This window comes from Colletotrichum fioriniae (genome assembly GCF_027942845.1).
Source record: "Colletotrichum fioriniae strain IMI 355084 chromosome Unknown scaffold_9, whole genome shotgun sequence".
NCBI classification, from domain to species: Eukaryota; Fungi; Ascomycota; class Sordariomycetes; order Glomerellales; family Glomerellaceae; genus Colletotrichum; species Colletotrichum fioriniae.
Window position 1 is genome coordinate 640,311 of NW_027076845.1, and position 16,790 is coordinate 657,100.

A 16,790-nucleotide genomic window follows, 5' to 3' on the forward strand; every position below is an offset into this window, starting at 1 on the left:
CTGGCTTCATCAACGGACGAGGTGGTTTTCCTGAAATGGACTCTCGAGTGAAAATAGTTCGTCGTCCCGGTGGGATCGATGGGGTTTCCTGTTGGGATTCGGCTGCGACGATGCTCACCTCGTCTTCCAGAGTCCCCACGACTCCGGCAAAACTTGTCTCTGAAGCGAGCGGCTCATGTCTAAAACTTCCAAAATCGGAACCCGAGGGGCCGCGATGTGGCCTGTGTCTCGAGTTGCAAACGATTATTTCCAAATACCTACCAACTGATCTGCGATGGAACCAGGAATCCGGGGATGCCAAGAGTTGTAACCAATATGCAACCGATATCAGGCGCGAGAAAGATTATGGAACAGAAGATCTGCAGATTCCTTGGAGGATATCGTTTCTTCAACCTCCAGGGCCTTACCCTGAACGCCTCGGCCATGGCCGGTGCCTTTGTCGACCTCTTGACCTGTCGACATTGACATCATGTGATACTCCAAGAAAACACAGCCCAGTCGAGGTTTTGCGTGGTGAGGTCCAGGCTTTTTTTTTTTTTTTTTTTTTTTTTTTGAGGCAAGGGGCCTTTCTGGGCTGAACGCAAAGCCCAGCCGTAACCAGGCACGCCAGGTTTCTCCTACACACTACCACGCTTCTGATACTAGCCCGGGGCCCGAACGTCCAAGATTGGGTCCCCTTTTCTTCCCCGCGGGGGCGGAACCTGCGGATCGCGTGAGGCAGCGAGCCCACGCGACGTTCGATTACCTGTCTAGATCACTGGTTCGGTATTTCGGCAGCCTTGTGGCTGCATCTGCTACTTGAAAGCTGTACGGCTCTTCGGCTTCTAAGCGCCGTGTCAAAAAGCTTGACTGACAACGGTCACCGACGACGGCATACTGCACCCGCGCCGCGTAAGTCTACTCCCTCGCATCGCAGGTTTCCTTGAATTTTTTCTCGGTGAACACGATATCCGGAGCTGAATCAGAGTTCAAGGACAAGGGGCTGTCAGATTTACAGTTCTATGCTTCTTTTTTATTCCGTCACAAGGCCCTAGTCATTTGTCAATTGCGCATATCAGCAGTTCTCGAGAATGTCAAGAAATGTGCGCCATCTCCCCTGGGAAGGCGTTTAATCCGCCAGCCTATCGAATCTCATCGTTTTCGGATTGAGTCGTGGGCAACCATGCAACGAATGGTGTCGAGAAGATGACGAGCATGGTGGGACGAAGCGAAGCGGTTTGAGGCGGTTTGACCTTGCTCGCCTCCCTTGCTGTGTTCTGCAGCACCGGCCCAACCACAGCATCCTTCGAACCACCAAAGGGGATCAGGGGGATTGAACAAAGTTTGCTGCCCTCAAACGTGAAAACGCGACGAGAGAATGGAAAGGGGGGCACGAGCCAGGCAGATCACCCGTGGTCGTGGTTAATCGTGTGGATGTCCCTCCGGATCCCCAATGCTTATTCCTGAGACTGGCCAGGGGTGACCTTTGAGTTCCGAATCAAGCATGAATAACCTTACAAAGTCTGTGGGTGGCCCTGGTTCGCGCTGCATGATACGAAAAGGGTGTGGGACTGAAGACTTCGGACGAGGGAACAGAGTTTCGGTTGCCTCGAGCACCTTACCCTTTCTGAAGGTCTGGATGTAAAGGACTTGGGACGACGATGGACCGAGTCCCGAAACGACTCTCTGCGGTTGGCCTGACTCAACGGCTGTTGCTATTCTCATTGCGATGCAGATGAGGATATCGACAATCGTCTCTTGATCCATGAGTGGTGGCTCAGCGCCCAGCACATTGACATCTGTCCTGCTAGAGTGGTTTCAGGCACCCTCGGTCACAATGTCTCGACATGTTCCGCCTCACGCCACTCGCAGTCGTATTGGGGGCACCTGATTTGGGACGAAAGATGAGTGAGTACATAAAGATCTGACCGGTTCCGCGTCGTTTAGATCTTTTTTGATTTGGTTCGACGGCAGGCCTCACAGTATCAAATTTAATACAGACATTCCCTTGGAAACAGTTACTTCGGTTCAACATTCATCACAGAATCATCTAATATTTCATCAACTTTGGTTCACTTCAGTCCATCAAAATGAAGTTCCTTACATTCGGATTCCTTCTCGCCTCGACGATCGTTAGCGTCAGCAGTGCTCCCGCAGATATCGATAGCAGGGCTGTCAGGTAGGTCCAGGAGCATCACTCGCGTTGTATCGAGCACGCCGACTAATTACAATCTCAGTTATCAAAACAACTATGACCAACACTTGGAGGATCGCGAGGAGCGCAAGGAGGCTCGCGACATTTCCGTCCCCTCGTTCGCCGGCGTCGAGACCACCAGCGGTGTGATCGCCGACATCGAGGTTGAGGAGAACGCCGTCCCCTTGAGGGCCCGCCAGCTTCTCAAGAAGAAGAAGAAGGCGAAGAAGGGCAAGAAGGCTAAGAAGGCCAAGAAGGCGAAGAAGGCCGCGAAGAAGGCAAAGGCCGCGGCCCCCGCAAAGGCCAAGGGCAAGGCCGCAACCCCCGCCGCCGGTGCCGCGAAGAAGAAGGCCGCTACTCCCGCCGCCCCTGCCGCCGGTGGTGCTGCTGCTAAGGGTAAGGGTGCTGCTGCTCCTGCTGCTCCCGCCGCTGGTGCTGCTGCTAAGGGCAAGGGCAACGCTCCCCCGCGGCTGCTCCTCCTGCTGCTGCTCCTCCTGCCGCTGCTCCCAAGGCACCCGCCGCCGCACCTCCCGCCGCTGCCCCCAAGCCTCCTGCTGCCGCGCCCGCCGCCAACCCCACCGGCCGCTGCTCCCAACGGCGCCGCGAAGCCCATCACCCCCGCCCAGCCGGCTGCCGTTGCACCTGCCCCTGTCGCTCCTGCGATTCCCGCAGCCAAGGGCAAGAACAACGGCAACTGAGTTACGTCTCAGTAGCTGGTTGTGGAGGTTGGAGGTTAATGGATAGAGAAAATCAGCACTGGTGCTGGTTGCTTGATTCGGTTCACGAGGTTTACGACAATGCGCAGTTATGGCGATTTCACAGGGCCAAAGAGATGTGGTGACAAAAAGGTTTAGCCGCATAGGACGTGGGCAAACCCCCCTGACGACCCCTCCATCTCAGTGGTGGTCGAGTCCGTGGGCTTTCGTCCTTGACGGCTTCAAAAAGCAGCCTAGGAGCTGTCATTGAGACGTCTGGATGAGTTAGGGGTTTGAGACCGGAGTGCGGAAGTACATACATAGCCACAACGAGCAATCCAAGCGTCAGACGTTTATTCCCATCTTGTTCGTTCTCGTCTTTGTCCTTCCTTTGGTCGCAGTGAGTTGCGACTGGTCAAAGGGGCGCCGCGCTCTCCAAGTGATCTCGGATATGTCGATGCGTATACGTTTGTGAGACGAAATATCTTGGCGCTATGATGTCCGGGGCCTCCTCTTCACCAGGGAATCCCTTTTCATCGTTTCATGGGTTGGACCCATGGAAACATGTTTCACTCTGGTCCCTGCCAACCACCACACCAGCTTTTTCAAACCCACGGACATACAGGTCATGTTATACCCATGTGTACGCTGTGGCCGTCTCAACTTCTTTCCTACTTGCCCCCTTCCCCCCCTCGGTTCGTTACATCTTTACTTACCAGTGTCACCATCTAGAGCCAAGTTTACGAGCAACGGGACCCGATCTCTCCGGCGACCTGATCGACAGATTGAATGCAACCCTCTCTCATGAGGATTCCCGAGTGGCTGAACCAGTACCAGCAGAAGGCTTGGCCCGGCGACTGGTTAATGTACATAGCTCTGCACGATTTTTCGTCCTCCTTTGGCAGCTACTTCGCTATCTGAGTAGGATGGGCTGGATATCTTGTCCAACACTCCCGATTCGAGTCCGAGAGCTCCGGCCGTTCCACCCGGTCGCACCGGACACCGATAACCAATAAAGATCTCATTCCTACGATTCGGGCTTTAGGTCAAATGAAGGTTTCCCTTGTCTGAGTCCACAATCCCCCCGTCCACGAGGACAGTCCACTTTTTTCCTTCCTTTGTTGCGCTTTTCTCTTTTCCCTATCCCCACCGAATTAGCTATCTGCGTCCCCGTTTTCCCGCACGCACACCTAAGAAAATTTCAACGACCTATCCACCATCCAGCCCACAACAACCCACGCATGAAAGGTCCAACAGCAGATTCTGCTTCCGACTCTGCCATGAACGGGCATCCAACCCTTCGACTCCATCAACTCGTTAAACGGCCGGTTGGCCCAATGGCAAGGCGTCTGACTACGATTCCTAAACAAGAACGTGTAATCAGGAGATTCTGGGTTCGACCCCCAGGCTGGTCAATTCTTTTGCCTCTGGGCGTATTCTACCCATCAGTATACTAGCTGGTGATATTTCTTTTGTTTCCCCTTCCATTTTGGCCGAATGTTCCGAGTGTGTGTCTTCTTACACACTCGAACGCCACCTTACTTGGTCAGGTGAGCGGCAACTGAGCTCCGGTTGGGTGGCCGTGTGACATGAAACAAGTCCCGAGTCTGTCGTGGGCAAGAGTACCCGGTCGTACTTTCTTACAACCTGTCCCTTCCTTGAGGGGGATTCATTCATCGCTGGCGGAAGATGAAATTGATTCAATCACTGCGATATATCAATCAACGAACCGTGGGACGTTGAAGAAAAACTCTCTGCCCATGAATGCGAATATTTAGGGATAAGCTTAAGTTGGGTGACAGAACTCAAGCGTGACGCGAACGAGAGGTTTGTTGTAGCGATGCTTTTCGCTACTGAGGTCCCTCGTTCCCTGTATAAGCTCAGGCTTTTGCTCTGCAGTTTGTCACTCTGAGCTTTCTTCAGAGAGAAAGACGTCATGGTCCATGAGTCGTCGTCGGATCACGCGATAGAGTCGTTTTGGGTTTGTGCTTTTGAGTTGTTTTTTTTTGTCGTCACCATGAGCTGCCATCAATAGGAGCTGACTTCATCGAGAATTACTCAACAGCGAGTGAGTGAGTCTCTCGAAATCAAGGTCAATGAGGCATTTCTGAAGGGTTAAGATGGTATGGTCTGCTTTCTCCTACATCGGATAGGACATCAATCGTATCACACATACTTCTAGTCGGAGAGCATTGCAGCCCTCCTGAAGATTTAATAAACCCATGGCTCTCGGGCCATGTCGGAAGACTTCTTTCGCCTCTCCTCTATCAGGGATCCCTCGACGATTCGCAAAAGCTTATTCCCAGCGGGCGTTAAGGCAAAATTCTACTCCCCAAGTCCAGGGTCACACTTGTAATTTGATCTGGCTCAAGTGTCTATTTGTTCAATAACCATGAGCTGCGTTCGAAGCCTTGTAGAACAGATGATCCGTCGTCGAATAGCCTTTCCATTAGCCTAAATGTCAAGTTTCTTGAAGTTCAGTTTTCTCTGCTTTTGCTGCATACTGCCCAGATGTCTCTCAAGATTAGTTGAGCACGTATTGCCTTCAGATCACAAACCCCGGAAGGATCATAGTCCCCTCCCATGCAATTGAGTACGCCCTTCGCCCTTGTAGTAGACAGGAGAAGCTGTTATTCTTCGACATTACCTACCGATATCTCTTCTTGGTATCGTTTGTCACACTCGACATATTGAAAGAACCAACGAGACTGATAAAAACCAATTGATCAATCAAATCCTGTTTACAAAAGCCAACTGGCTTAATTTACACCTCGACGATGAAACAAACACACTGTATGTAATGAGGCGTGATGCACCAAAACACACTGTTGGGTCGCCTCGTTTTGTTCCCACCAGGCTTGGAAGTACATATGCAGTAAGTATGAATGCAATCAAAGACAAACACAAAAAAGAAGATGATAGATAATAAATACATCAGGTGCCGATGAAATCGTTGTTGAACTAATCCAATGCTTTACTCCAGAGCAAAAAGATTGCTCCTGGTGAGGATCGAACTCACGACCTCCGCATTTCTCACATTGATGATGTAATTATAAGAACGGCGCCTTCACCACTTGGCTACAGGGGCTTTCTTAACTTTTGAGGAAAATTGACTCATGTACCTTCTCTTGGCCCCCGGAGCTCGGTCCGGCACCACGCGACGGTGCGGCGCAGCAACTTCCCATACATCCACATACACAAAGCACAATCCGTAAAAGCACCCGATGCAACTCCGATTTTAACCACAAAGAGCGCTGTCCTCGAATTCGTCGATATGCTCTGTTCCAACGCGGCGATGTGCACTGTTAGTGCAGTACATTGCTGCACTGCACCACCTCTATCAGAGACTTTGATTGGGTGATGTGGTCTGTGGTGGGGTCCGGATTACAGGTTGCTGGTGAGGGGGAGAACGGTGATCGGAGATCGGGAGTTAGAACCTTTCTAGTGCTCTCCAGTCGTTCCGCCCTCTGTTTTCGAAAGGATACAAACTATACCCATTACACCAGGCTCAAGTGCTCCAGGATGTACAAGACGAGTTGGGCGCGAGACAACTGTCAGAATTCGGAGTGGATGCATGTACCCGGATGGATACTCGCTCAGAGCCTCTCCCTTCACGGCGATTATTTGCCTTTTCTTCTGAGAATGTCTTCCATTACACCAATGAATTCTGACTGCTACACAAATGTCAAGGCGCAAACAAATGGAAAGGTAGATATGAGGCACCTTGGCCCTTCAATGCTGCTACCGTAGCCGCGAGCGCCGTCCCGGCAGGTGGGGCGTCCGGGGCCCGGAGGACGCTAAGCATTACCGAAGGCGAGCGATCCCGCTGACTCTGCCCGGGATATTAGCACGTCCCCGATGGGGCTTCTTAGGATAGGAAACCCAAACCTATGATCTTTCTCCCGTCTTTCCAATTGGAGGCCGAGTCAATGGATGTTGTCTCAAACTTTACACGCATTTGAGTAATTCCCCCGTCTTTAGTATTGTCGGCGAGTTTCTGTCTCCAGATTGCTTCTTCTATCTATATCCTGCTCTGCCTCGTCGTACCTGTGTGGCACAAAGACTTCCAACCAGCTTCCTTCGACCCCGAGATCTTATTTTAATCAGCAGCGGACTAGATGATCTTGATGATCTTGATGATCCAGGCCCAAATCATCGCCCCAGTTCAGGACGTAGATTGGACCGAATGAGAGCGGCTTCAAGAGATCTCAGGCATAAGGCGACAGAGTAACGGCAGATTGTGGAATGGAGTCTTTCATTTGTATTAGCAAATAACCAGGACAATTCTTGAGAGGCAATAGATCCAGAATTCCATCATGCCAGACATCAGCCAGACAAAAACTGGAAACATGAGAACCCAGCAATAGGAATGCTTACAAACATCGAGATGCGTGAGTTGAGCCTTTGCATGGTTCAGACACGACACCGCAAATGATTGAGCGTTCGACTTATCAGAGATCGCCTGTAGTTACATCCTAAGTCTAGCTGTTTTGCCGTACGTTCTACCAGAAATACCACCTCGGATCCAGTCTTCGTCCGCGTACTCCGAATCAGACGAAAGTAGACGAGGAAATGGTTAAAAGTGGTGTATTACCCCAAAAATGAAGTCCGTGTTTGGACCACAAATTGCAGAGAAGGATTGAAGTTTGAACATGTCGTCTCTAGGAATCGCCCACTAGACCTTCCAAACACACCAACTTAAGCTTTTCATATACACAAGGCAATACAACATGAAGCAAGAAACAAGGAAAGGCTACCAAGATCGAGAGTAAAAGGGGGCAGGTGGAGATGAAGAAAAGTCAAAGTGCCTACTGGAAGCATAAGCCAGTCTAGCAATGTGGCCGATTGCCTTGCTCGAAATCACTTTCACCTCGCCCACTCCAATCTCACACACTCCAGTCTCACCCACTTCATCCTCACTACCTCACATCTTGTACCCACCTTTTCACGTTTATCAACAGCCTCACTTCATACCTCAGCACGTGACTTGGGATCATTAAGACTAATCGTGTATATTCCGAATCACCTCTTCCCAAGAGATGCTGGCCATTATTCATTCTTGTAGAAAAGTTCAACCTCTGACTGCGTTCACTAGCCCTAACTTGCTCATCGCTCCTTCCTCAAAAGAGATTGACAGACTCACGGCAGGTTCGACCTTTCCCCCCACTCTCCCCTAAGCAGCCTCTTTTTTCCTCTCGACAACTTTCCCCCAAAGCGGTCCATGAACTTTTCCTCACGCTTACCACCCGCTCATCTCATCACTTACCAAGCAGTATCGTCAAAAGAAGCCACTGACTTCACGTCTTGGCCTCTGAATCAGGTATATCTTCTCACTCATACAAGCCAGTGAAGAGCCGCACATATAATTCAGCATCAGGCCTACAAAAGCATCTCATTGTTCATGACCTAGCTTGAGCACTGTTCCTTGACAGCCTTTGCTCATTTACATAGAGCAGACTCGCCTACTCTTTCACAAGCACAACATCAGCAGCAGACAAAGCAGTCACAATGGATCACTTCGCCGAAGAGGAGAAGTTTGTCGATCTCGTCGACTTCAAAAAGAAGATAGTCAATCGCATTCCCGCGACCGTCTCGGACACTTACCGCAGCACACTCATCAAGACCATCGATTATTTCATCGACACCCCCGACCCTGTCAACTGCACTCTCTTTTGGAAGGTCAACGCGGAATATGTCTCCAATGTTGAGCCTCCCTCGCACTTCGTTATTGCACTCTGTCTCGCCTCGGACTCGCTTGCTCTAGAGGGTCAAGCTCTTGAGTTCCAGAAGGACTTCTACGCCAAAAACCCTGATGTGGCTCACCACTTGAATGAGTGGACTGTTCAAGGCCTCATCAATCATCACAACAAGAAAATCCTCTCTGGGGACATCACTGGCGATTATGTCCACAACATTGACGGCACCCCTTGGAACCCCGAGGCTATTGTCGTCAGCCACCCTATCCACAAGCGACCAGCCTCTGCCGTTGAGGATATGGTGCCTGGTCCATCGCCCAAGAGAGGATACTTGGCTCAGGAGGCGACCACCTCGCTCCCCTTCTTCGAGAACAAGGACACTCCCCGTCTCAACTTCCTCGCCAAGGCACAAGAGGTCCCCAAGGACTTGCGCCCCGTCCTCCCTCTCATGCCCGAAGTCCCCAGAAGCCCGTCTATCGGCGATATCATGGAACTTCCTCTTCCAGATCGCCCTATCTCGCCCAATATCTTCCTCAACCCTATCCCGGGCATGAAGCGGGATGAGGAGCGCCTCGACAACGGCTCTCTCTTCAATAACCCGGCCAGGTTCCCTAATGCGCCAATCTCAGGTATGACTGAAGACAACGAGCACCTTGGCAACGTCTCTCTCTATGGCAACCCAGCCAACTTCCCTATTGCGAACTACCACGATCCGTTCAGCCCTGCTCGCGAGCCGTCCACCTTCCTCGCCAATGATGACTATGGCTACGGCAACTATGGCATGGCTCCAACCGGCTACAACCCCGGCGGCCCTCCTGGCTTCTCCAACAACCAGGAGACTCCCTTACCTGTCGGCCCGTCTGGTGGTCCCTCCGACAACGACAACAACCCTGCCGCCTATACCGCCCCTGAGGCTCCTATGGCCATCTACAGTACTCCCTCCGCCGCCAACCTGCCAACCGATGCTCCCATTCTCGCGCCCCAGGCTGTGGCTCAGGATTCCGCTGTCCATGGAAACGCTGATCAGGCTTCTGCTGTTCAGGACTCCGCTGCTCAAGCTTCCGCTGGCCCTCATGCCCCTCCCATCAACCCCTGGATCGCAGCCGAGCAGGCCTCCGCCTCGCGCATCGCCCGCCTCACCACCCTCATCGCCCAGAAGCAAGCCGAGGCCCAGGACAAGATGAAGCACGCCGACGCCCTCCGTACCGAGCACGCCGCCCTGGTCAGCCCCTTCCCCCTCATCACTGACGCGTCCCGCGGTGCCTACGTCACCTCCGCCGAAGGCGACGCCCTCCGCAAGTTCGTCATGGAGGCCCACGACTTTGAGGTCCGTGCCCAAAAGTTCTACAGCGAGGCCATATCGGCCATGTTTGAGGCCTCGCGCCTCGAAAAGGAGCGCTACGAGGAGAGTCTCGATGCCGGCAACAAGCGCGTCGAGCGCATGCAGACGCTGGTCTACAAGATGGCTGGCTTCGCTCGAGATGCGCAGGGCTTGGCGCTTGGTGCCCAGCCAGGCCAGGTGCCTCGACTTCCGGGTGGGGTCAAGGACGTTGGAGATATCGTCAGTCGGATGGCGCAGCTGAAGCAGGCGTCGGAGTACCTGGTTCAGCAGATTCATCTTGTTGAGAAGGATTTTCGGCAGTACCGGGAGTATCGCCAGTTCATGCGACAGATGCAGTAGTCCGTACGTGCTTTACCAGGGTACCCTTATGAGCTACAGGATGGAATCGGGTTTGAGGAGTTTGCTATGATTCATTGAACCGGGACACATTGGTTGCTACTTCTTTGCTGACTTGCCGCATTTCTCATACAAACTGCATCAACGAGGAACGGCAATGGGAGATGGCGAGGATTTCGGCCTTCAGGAGTTCACCAGAGGTTTTTGGGTGATGGAACCCTTAATATACCCCCCTAAGCTTTGGCTTCTTTGGCTTGTTTGTAACTTAGATACCCATCAGGAAATGCCCGAGGATCTCGGAGGAATGAGCAAGGAGGAACGCTCAAAAGGATAATGGCTTTAATTTGGGCTTACGAGAATATGGGCAACGAGATACGCATTGAGACCAATAAAACCATCAATCAAACTAGACTGGACCACAAAAGATGAGTGACACCAAGGATAAAGAGGATCACGGATCACCATGAGTGTGAGTCCAAAGGATGATCAATGTCGCCGGAAAAATACAATGAGGCAAGGCAAGGAGAAACTTAAGGTGATGGTCGATTTGCCATTCTGTATTATGTTATAACAAGTGATGGTAGGTAGTAAGTACCTCAAGGTGAGTAGTATCGATCGCTCTATCAATATCGATGGTGTAAGTCCCAGTAACCCTCAACGCCTCTTTGATGAAAAAAATCCAAGTAAATGAGAGACCATGTTTAAAAAAACAAAAGCCAGAAACCAAAATAAATAATTCCAACTTTTGAATATCTCCCCTCACTCGTTTGACGCTTCGCTCCCCATTGTATTATGCATTACAAACATTGTTTAGGCACAACTGCTACTCCAAATCGTCTGGCAACCCACCGCGGCATAACAAACCGGGTTCGTGACGAGCACAAGCTTACTGCTAGCACACACATTGAACGCCGTACAGCAGAAACCGTCGCCGCACTTTGCGTTGGCAGCCGAACCGCAGGCCGCACCGGCGGTGGTGACCGTCTTGACGGTGGATGCTGCCGCGGATGTGGCTGCAGATGCTGCGGCGGTAGTACCGGACCCGGAAGAAGTATCTGTGAAAATTAACCTAATTAGCCAAAAACAAACTCGTATTAGCAAGGTCATATAAGCAAAAAGTTGTAATTTTTTACTCACCACAGGTACCATATCCAGACTGGCATCCCGTGCCGCAGAAAGCAGACGTGCTACCGCAGTATCCGTACGCCGAACAGCAGTTACCAAACGTCGAGCCGGCGCAGGTCGACCCGCCGTTCGTAGAACCGCAGTTACCGTTGAGCGAGACGGCGACGTTGACGCCCGTGCCGGAACACTTGCCAAAGCCGGACTGGCAGCCCGTGTCGCAGTGGGCGGTGGTGTTACCGCAGTAGTTGTAGGGGGAGCAGCAGTCGCCAAAATTGGAGCCAAGGCAGTTGTACCCGTTTGTGCCGGCGCATTCGCCGTTTGTCGAGATCTTTGTGTTTGTCGCGGCGGCGGCGTTGGCGGTCGTGCTGCCGCTTGCGACGACGGAGGAGGCGCGGGTTGCTGCGGAAGAGGAGCCTGCAGCGGCAGCGCCTGAGCTTGAGGCAGCTGTCGTGCCGTTGCAAGAGCCGTAGCCCGCTTGGCAGCCGGTGCCGCAGTGGGCGTCGGTGGTACCGCAGTAGTTGTAGACGGAGCAGCAGGTGCCGAATGTGCTTCCCGTGCAGGACTTGCCCGCGGCGGCGCCGCATGAGCCGTCGGTGGAGACGAGGGAGGTGCTGGGGAGGACGGCGGAGGCAGAGGACGTGCCGCTGGCGGAGGCTGAGCCGGAACCGGAGCTGCTGGCGGCACCAGAGGAGCTGGCGCCACTGGCAGAGGAGCTGCCGGAAGCTGACGATGTGCCGTTGCAGGTACCAAAGGCGGATTGGCAGCCTGTTCCGCAGTGAGCGGCGGTGCTGCCGCAGTAGTTGTAGACGGAGCAGCAGTTGCCGAAAGTCGAGCCGAAGCACTGCTTTCCGCTGGCGGCACCGCAGTCGCCGCCGGTGGAAACGGGGAGCGTCGAGGTGGACGAGGCGGCGGAGCTGGAGGCGGATGCTGTGCCGGTGCCTGAGGAGGACGCTGTGCCGGTACCTGAGGAGGAGCCTGAGGACGAGCGAGTGTTAGACGACGACGACGACGATGATGATGATCCGCTGCGGGTGGACGACCCGGAGCTGGAAGTGCCGGTGCGGGAGGAGGTGCTGGTGCGGGATGAGCTGCCGCTGCTGCTGGTACCGGTGCGGGAGCTGGAGCTCGACGTGCCGGTGCGAGAAGAGCTGCTGGTGCTGGTGCTGGTGCTGTTGCGGGTGGACGAGGAAGAAGAGGTCCTACCTGATGAGGTGCCAATGCTCGAAGAAGAAGTAATGTTGGATGCTGAGCTTCCGCAGGTGCCGTACTTGGACTGGCAGCTCGTGCCGCAGTAGACGGAGCTGGAACCGCACCATCCGGCGCCGGAGCAGCAGTTTCCGTAGGCGGAGCCTTGGCAGGTGAAGCCGACGGCAGAACCGCACTGGCCGTTGGTGGAAACGGCGGTCGAGGTGGAGGTCGCGGACGAGGTGAGGGTAGACGACGAGGACGTCTTGGTCGAGCTGGACGAGGAGCTGGAGGTGCTGGAGCAGACCTTTGAGCTGACGGGGGTGATCTGGAAGTTGTAGGCCGGCACAGCGCCGCGGTACCAGTTCTCTGGGGGGTCGCCGAGGCAGGTACCGACGGTGACGGCGTTCCAGCCGTTGGCTACGACGGAGTCGAGAATGTGGTTCGTCAAGGTCGTGGCGATGTACTGGTGGATGTCGTGCTCGATGTGCAGGTAGCTGCCGTTGCAAGGCGTGCGGGCCAGCATGGCTTGGTCCCAAAGGTTCACGCTGAACTGGATCTGGTCGGCCTGCGTGTGGAGGTAGCCCTGGGTGTCGAGATCGAAGTAGGTGATGTGGTAGCCCAGGTCGGCCATCTGTCCTTGGCACTCGGCTCCGCAGATGGAGTAAGGCGGGCGCATGTAGGTAGGGAAGAAACCGAGAATGTCCATGAAGGCAATCTCGTTGTAGACCATCTGGTTCTTGCGCTGGGCGAGCGTCATCTGATCCAAGTTCTCGTGGGACCACGTGTGGCTGGCAACCTGGTGACCATCGGCAATCATTCGCTGGAGGCGGTCAGAATAAGCTTTAACAAAGAGGCATAACTGAGACGCTTACTGTGATGACATCGCGGTAGTTGACATTGATCATGCCCTTGCCGATATTGTTGCCCGTGATGAACCAAGTAGCGACGGCACCGTGAGCCTTGAAGGCATCCAACATAGCAGCGGTGTAGATGTAAGGACCGTCATCATATGTGATGGCGACATCACCCTGGTTGACGCAGGCGTAGATGCCAACACCACCATAGGGAATGTTGCCATTCTTTGGTCTTGCATAGTCCGAAGTATCCGGGCCGTTAGGCTTCTCATTACCATCGCATGCGGGACCATAGTTGATCTGGCAATCGGGGGACGCGCAGTAATCCTCAGTCTGACCACACCATCTAGTTGCACTGTTAGACAAGAACCGTTGACAGTGGATTCAGTTGCAACATACCCAGAAGCTGAACAGCAGTATCCATCGGCACATCTACCATATGTTCCTCCACACTGCGAGTTGTCTCCCAACGGGATTGATGACGTCTGGCGAGGGCTGAGTTTCACGCGGTCTGCGCGTGGCTTGTTGGCTACCGTCGGCGGGTTCCAGGGCTCGAAAGCATTCCGTCTCTGTCTCAGCTCGTCCACATCGCGAAGACGAGGCAACACCATGTTGGGGTGAGGAACTTCATCCTCGTCATGAGCATGAGCTGCTTGTAGCCCTGCAAGAGTGGCTAATACAACAGGAGTCCAACGCATGATGACTCGTGTCGTTACTAAAATGAACGAAAAAAAGATATTACCAACAGACCCGGTGATTAGGTTGATGTAAGTAGTAGTATTCGACTACTCCAAAGGATTGTCTTCAAGGAAACAAACAAACTCGAAGAAAACAACCTAAGAGATGAAAGAGTGCTCTTAGGCTTTCTTTATTAGGATACTGAAGCACCTTGATAGAGGGATACCGAAAAAGAACAACATCATGAAGAAACCCGTGCGGTCCCCAGTGTTATATACAGGGGAGACGAGAGACCGGGGGAGGCGTTCATGTTTGATGTCGCAGTAGAAAACGGCAGCAGTGACATTCTCCATGAGAGACTTCTCCCATAGCCAGATTTGGCGATGGCCGCAAAAAGACACACACCAACACCACTTACACGCCCGCGCCCCACACCCCTCCCCCATCCCCATCCGACTGGGAGGACCGAGCAATACCACAATGGAAATTGGAGGATCGAGGGGACTAGCTTGGGAGCAGGTCTACCGGGTACGGGAAAGTTAGCGTGGCGTCGAAGGGACCCTCCCCTCCAAGCTCGCGCCGTCCGGGACGGGTAGAAAGAGAACCACATCATGGATTCAATGGAATCGGTAAGAATGGGAGAAAGAAGGAGAGAGAGAACGACAATGACGCGCGCTTGTTACTCGATTCACTCCGAAAACCGTCCCACACATTCTTTTTTGGCCTACCTATCCAGAAGGGTCCATCTGGCGCCATGATGGAGTCTGCCAGCCCCCGGTTCGCGGCCGATAAAAAAGATTTGACGGGCAAGATTGTTAGGGTGAGACCATGCCGAAGACAGTGAGAGGGGAAAAAAAAAAAACCGACAAGAAGGACAAACGGATAGAGGTCATGATCGAACCGATGTAGGTACGGATAAACGAGAGAAGCGAGATGGGCAGAAAGGCGAAGGCGAGACTCACAGTCATCACACACCACGAGAGCAACGCGGTCAAGGCGGGGCTAGTAGGCGGAACAAGCCACCGGTTGCGACTTTGACGGACCGTCGAGCAGATGTGGGACGCCGTAGCAACGCCAAGTGGCTTGACGGAGACGCAACGACGGGAATACCTGCACCTCTCTCTCATGCATGGGCTTCGAGAGAGTGTGTGATGGTCCGATGGACCATGGAAAGAATGCCACGCTGCGGGCAAACATCGTTGGACCACAGATCCGAGGAGGCGAAGCACCATAACCCAACCCAGATCTCGCCGGGCAAAAAAAGAAAGTCAGCCAGGACCGGTACGGATAAGAACAGAGACAAGCCCTGCCGCTCCTGGGAAAGCCGGGGTGGCGCTCTTTTTTCGCTTCAGAGGACCGATCTCGTGTATCTGCTTGTTGTATGCGAGTGGTAAACGGAATCGCAAAAAAAAAAAGAAGTAAGACAGTACCCGTTCCAATCCCACCCCCATTCCATCCCATGAGTTCAGGGTCGAGAACGTCCACACACGCTGTGGGAAAGGACGTGGGCTAGCCGGGGGCTCTAGTTCGAAGACGGCCTCGGTGCCTGGCAGTAGCGTCTTCGGACGAACTGGCCAAGAGACTGGGTTCTCGCTCTCGCAAGATCGGAGAGAAAAAATAGAAAGTTGGACGGATGCGGACGGGCAGGACGGGTTCCCGGCCGATCACATCTTTCATTCCTCCACGCTGAGCCTCTTTCTCTCTCTCCCCCTCACCCTCCACTCTCTTCTTTCTCTCCTAGCGTAAGGTAGTACCTATCTACTCTTTCGGTCTCTGCGAATGGTAGGCAAGCCTACGCTCGTAAAACCCTTGGCTTCTCCGAGGAGACGAGGAGAGAGAGAGGGTGAGAGCACTGCAACGTGGGGAAACCTAGACCCTTGGCATTGCTGCACCACCGCAGGTGAGCCCGTCCCCCTGACACACGGCCATCTTTGGTAACTTCTTGGCCAGGCTTTTGCCAGGTTTTGGTGGAGTTTTCTCCTTGTAATCTAGGATCTAGCCCATCTGCCCCAAAGTATGTCCCATTATGTGGTTCAAGCTCCTTTCACTGACAGTCTGACCTCGAGGCCATGTGCTCTTGGCATTGACAGCTCCCCCCCTAAGTACATTAGTAGCTACAAGAATGGGCGTGTTAGTACCTAATGCAGAGCACGGAAGCATGGAAGCATAGAATGCAAGAGTACTAAGCCATGTAGCTCAGGTCAAGAACAGACGCAAGACGATCCGGCAGCTTGGTATCACAAGCAAAGCTTTGACAATCATGGACAATCGTAGATGAAGAAACTTTGAACGTCAACTGAACTCTGCGCCGCCGCACGCAAGCGAACAAAGCCTTGCAGATGCAGTATGTAGGAAGATCAAATCAAATCGTGCACATCCCCGCCATAGGACATCGTCACTGGGTCAGATCGATCCGAACCCGAAAGTTTGCTTCCAAGTTAGTCCCCAGAATCGGGAAGCAGCCGTGCCAGCCGAGCCTAAGTGAACCATGGGCGTGGCACTGGGTAAGGTAGGATAGTCATCGGCTGGTGCGTTTGTGTAACATATCACGGAGACACTACTACTCGGATCGTGTGATGGTCCACTCGCAAGCAGATTTGTTGTGCTAATGAAATATCATTTGATTGCTGTCTGTTGCCCAACAGCATTCCACATCAGCTTCCTGATCTGCGCTGACTGACGTGCCGACATTCCGGCTGCGAC

At 53.3% G+C, this 16,790-nt stretch overlaps 3 protein-coding genes and 2 non-coding genes across 5 annotated transcripts; 3 read left to right on the forward strand and 2 right to left on the reverse strand.

Annotated features, from left to right (window-relative positions):
• Window positions 1-2,069: 2,069 nt before the first annotated feature.
• On the forward strand, window positions 2,070-2,871 carry N0V96_007635 (uncharacterized protein; the record flags this gene model as incomplete). Its single annotated transcript, XM_053194524.2, has 2 exons — window positions 2,070-2,158; window positions 2,217-2,871. The coding sequence occupies 2 exons, from the start codon at window positions 2,070-2,072 to the stop codon at window positions 2,869-2,871; spliced, it is 744 nt and encodes a 247-aa protein (XP_053048020.2).
• A 1,320-nt stretch (window positions 2,872-4,191) lies between these two features.
• On the forward strand, window positions 4,192-4,283 carry N0V96_007636. The gene has a single exon. It is a non-coding gene; the product is annotated as a tRNA-Arg (tRNA).
• Window positions 4,284-5,862: 1,579 nt separating this feature from the next.
• On the reverse strand, window positions 5,863-5,956 carry N0V96_007637. The gene has a single exon. It is a non-coding gene; the product is annotated as a tRNA-Ile (tRNA).
• A 2,420-nt stretch (window positions 5,957-8,376) lies between these two features.
• Window positions 8,377-10,245, forward strand: N0V96_007638 (uncharacterized protein; the record flags this gene model as incomplete). Its single annotated transcript, XM_053194525.2, has 1 exon — window positions 8,377-10,245. The coding sequence occupies one exon, from the start codon at window positions 8,377-8,379 to the stop codon at window positions 10,243-10,245; it is 1,869 nt and encodes a 622-aa protein (XP_053048021.1).
• An 820-nt stretch (window positions 10,246-11,065) lies between these two features.
• Window positions 11,066-14,020, reverse strand: N0V96_007639 (uncharacterized protein; the record flags this gene model as incomplete). Its single annotated transcript, XM_053194526.2, has 5 exons — window positions 11,066-11,079; window positions 11,142-11,297; window positions 11,380-13,375; window positions 13,428-13,755; window positions 13,809-14,020. The coding sequence occupies 5 exons, from the start codon at window positions 14,018-14,020 to the stop codon at window positions 11,066-11,068; spliced, it is 2,706 nt and encodes a 901-aa protein (XP_053048022.2).
• Window positions 14,021-16,790: the final 2,770 nt, after the last annotated feature.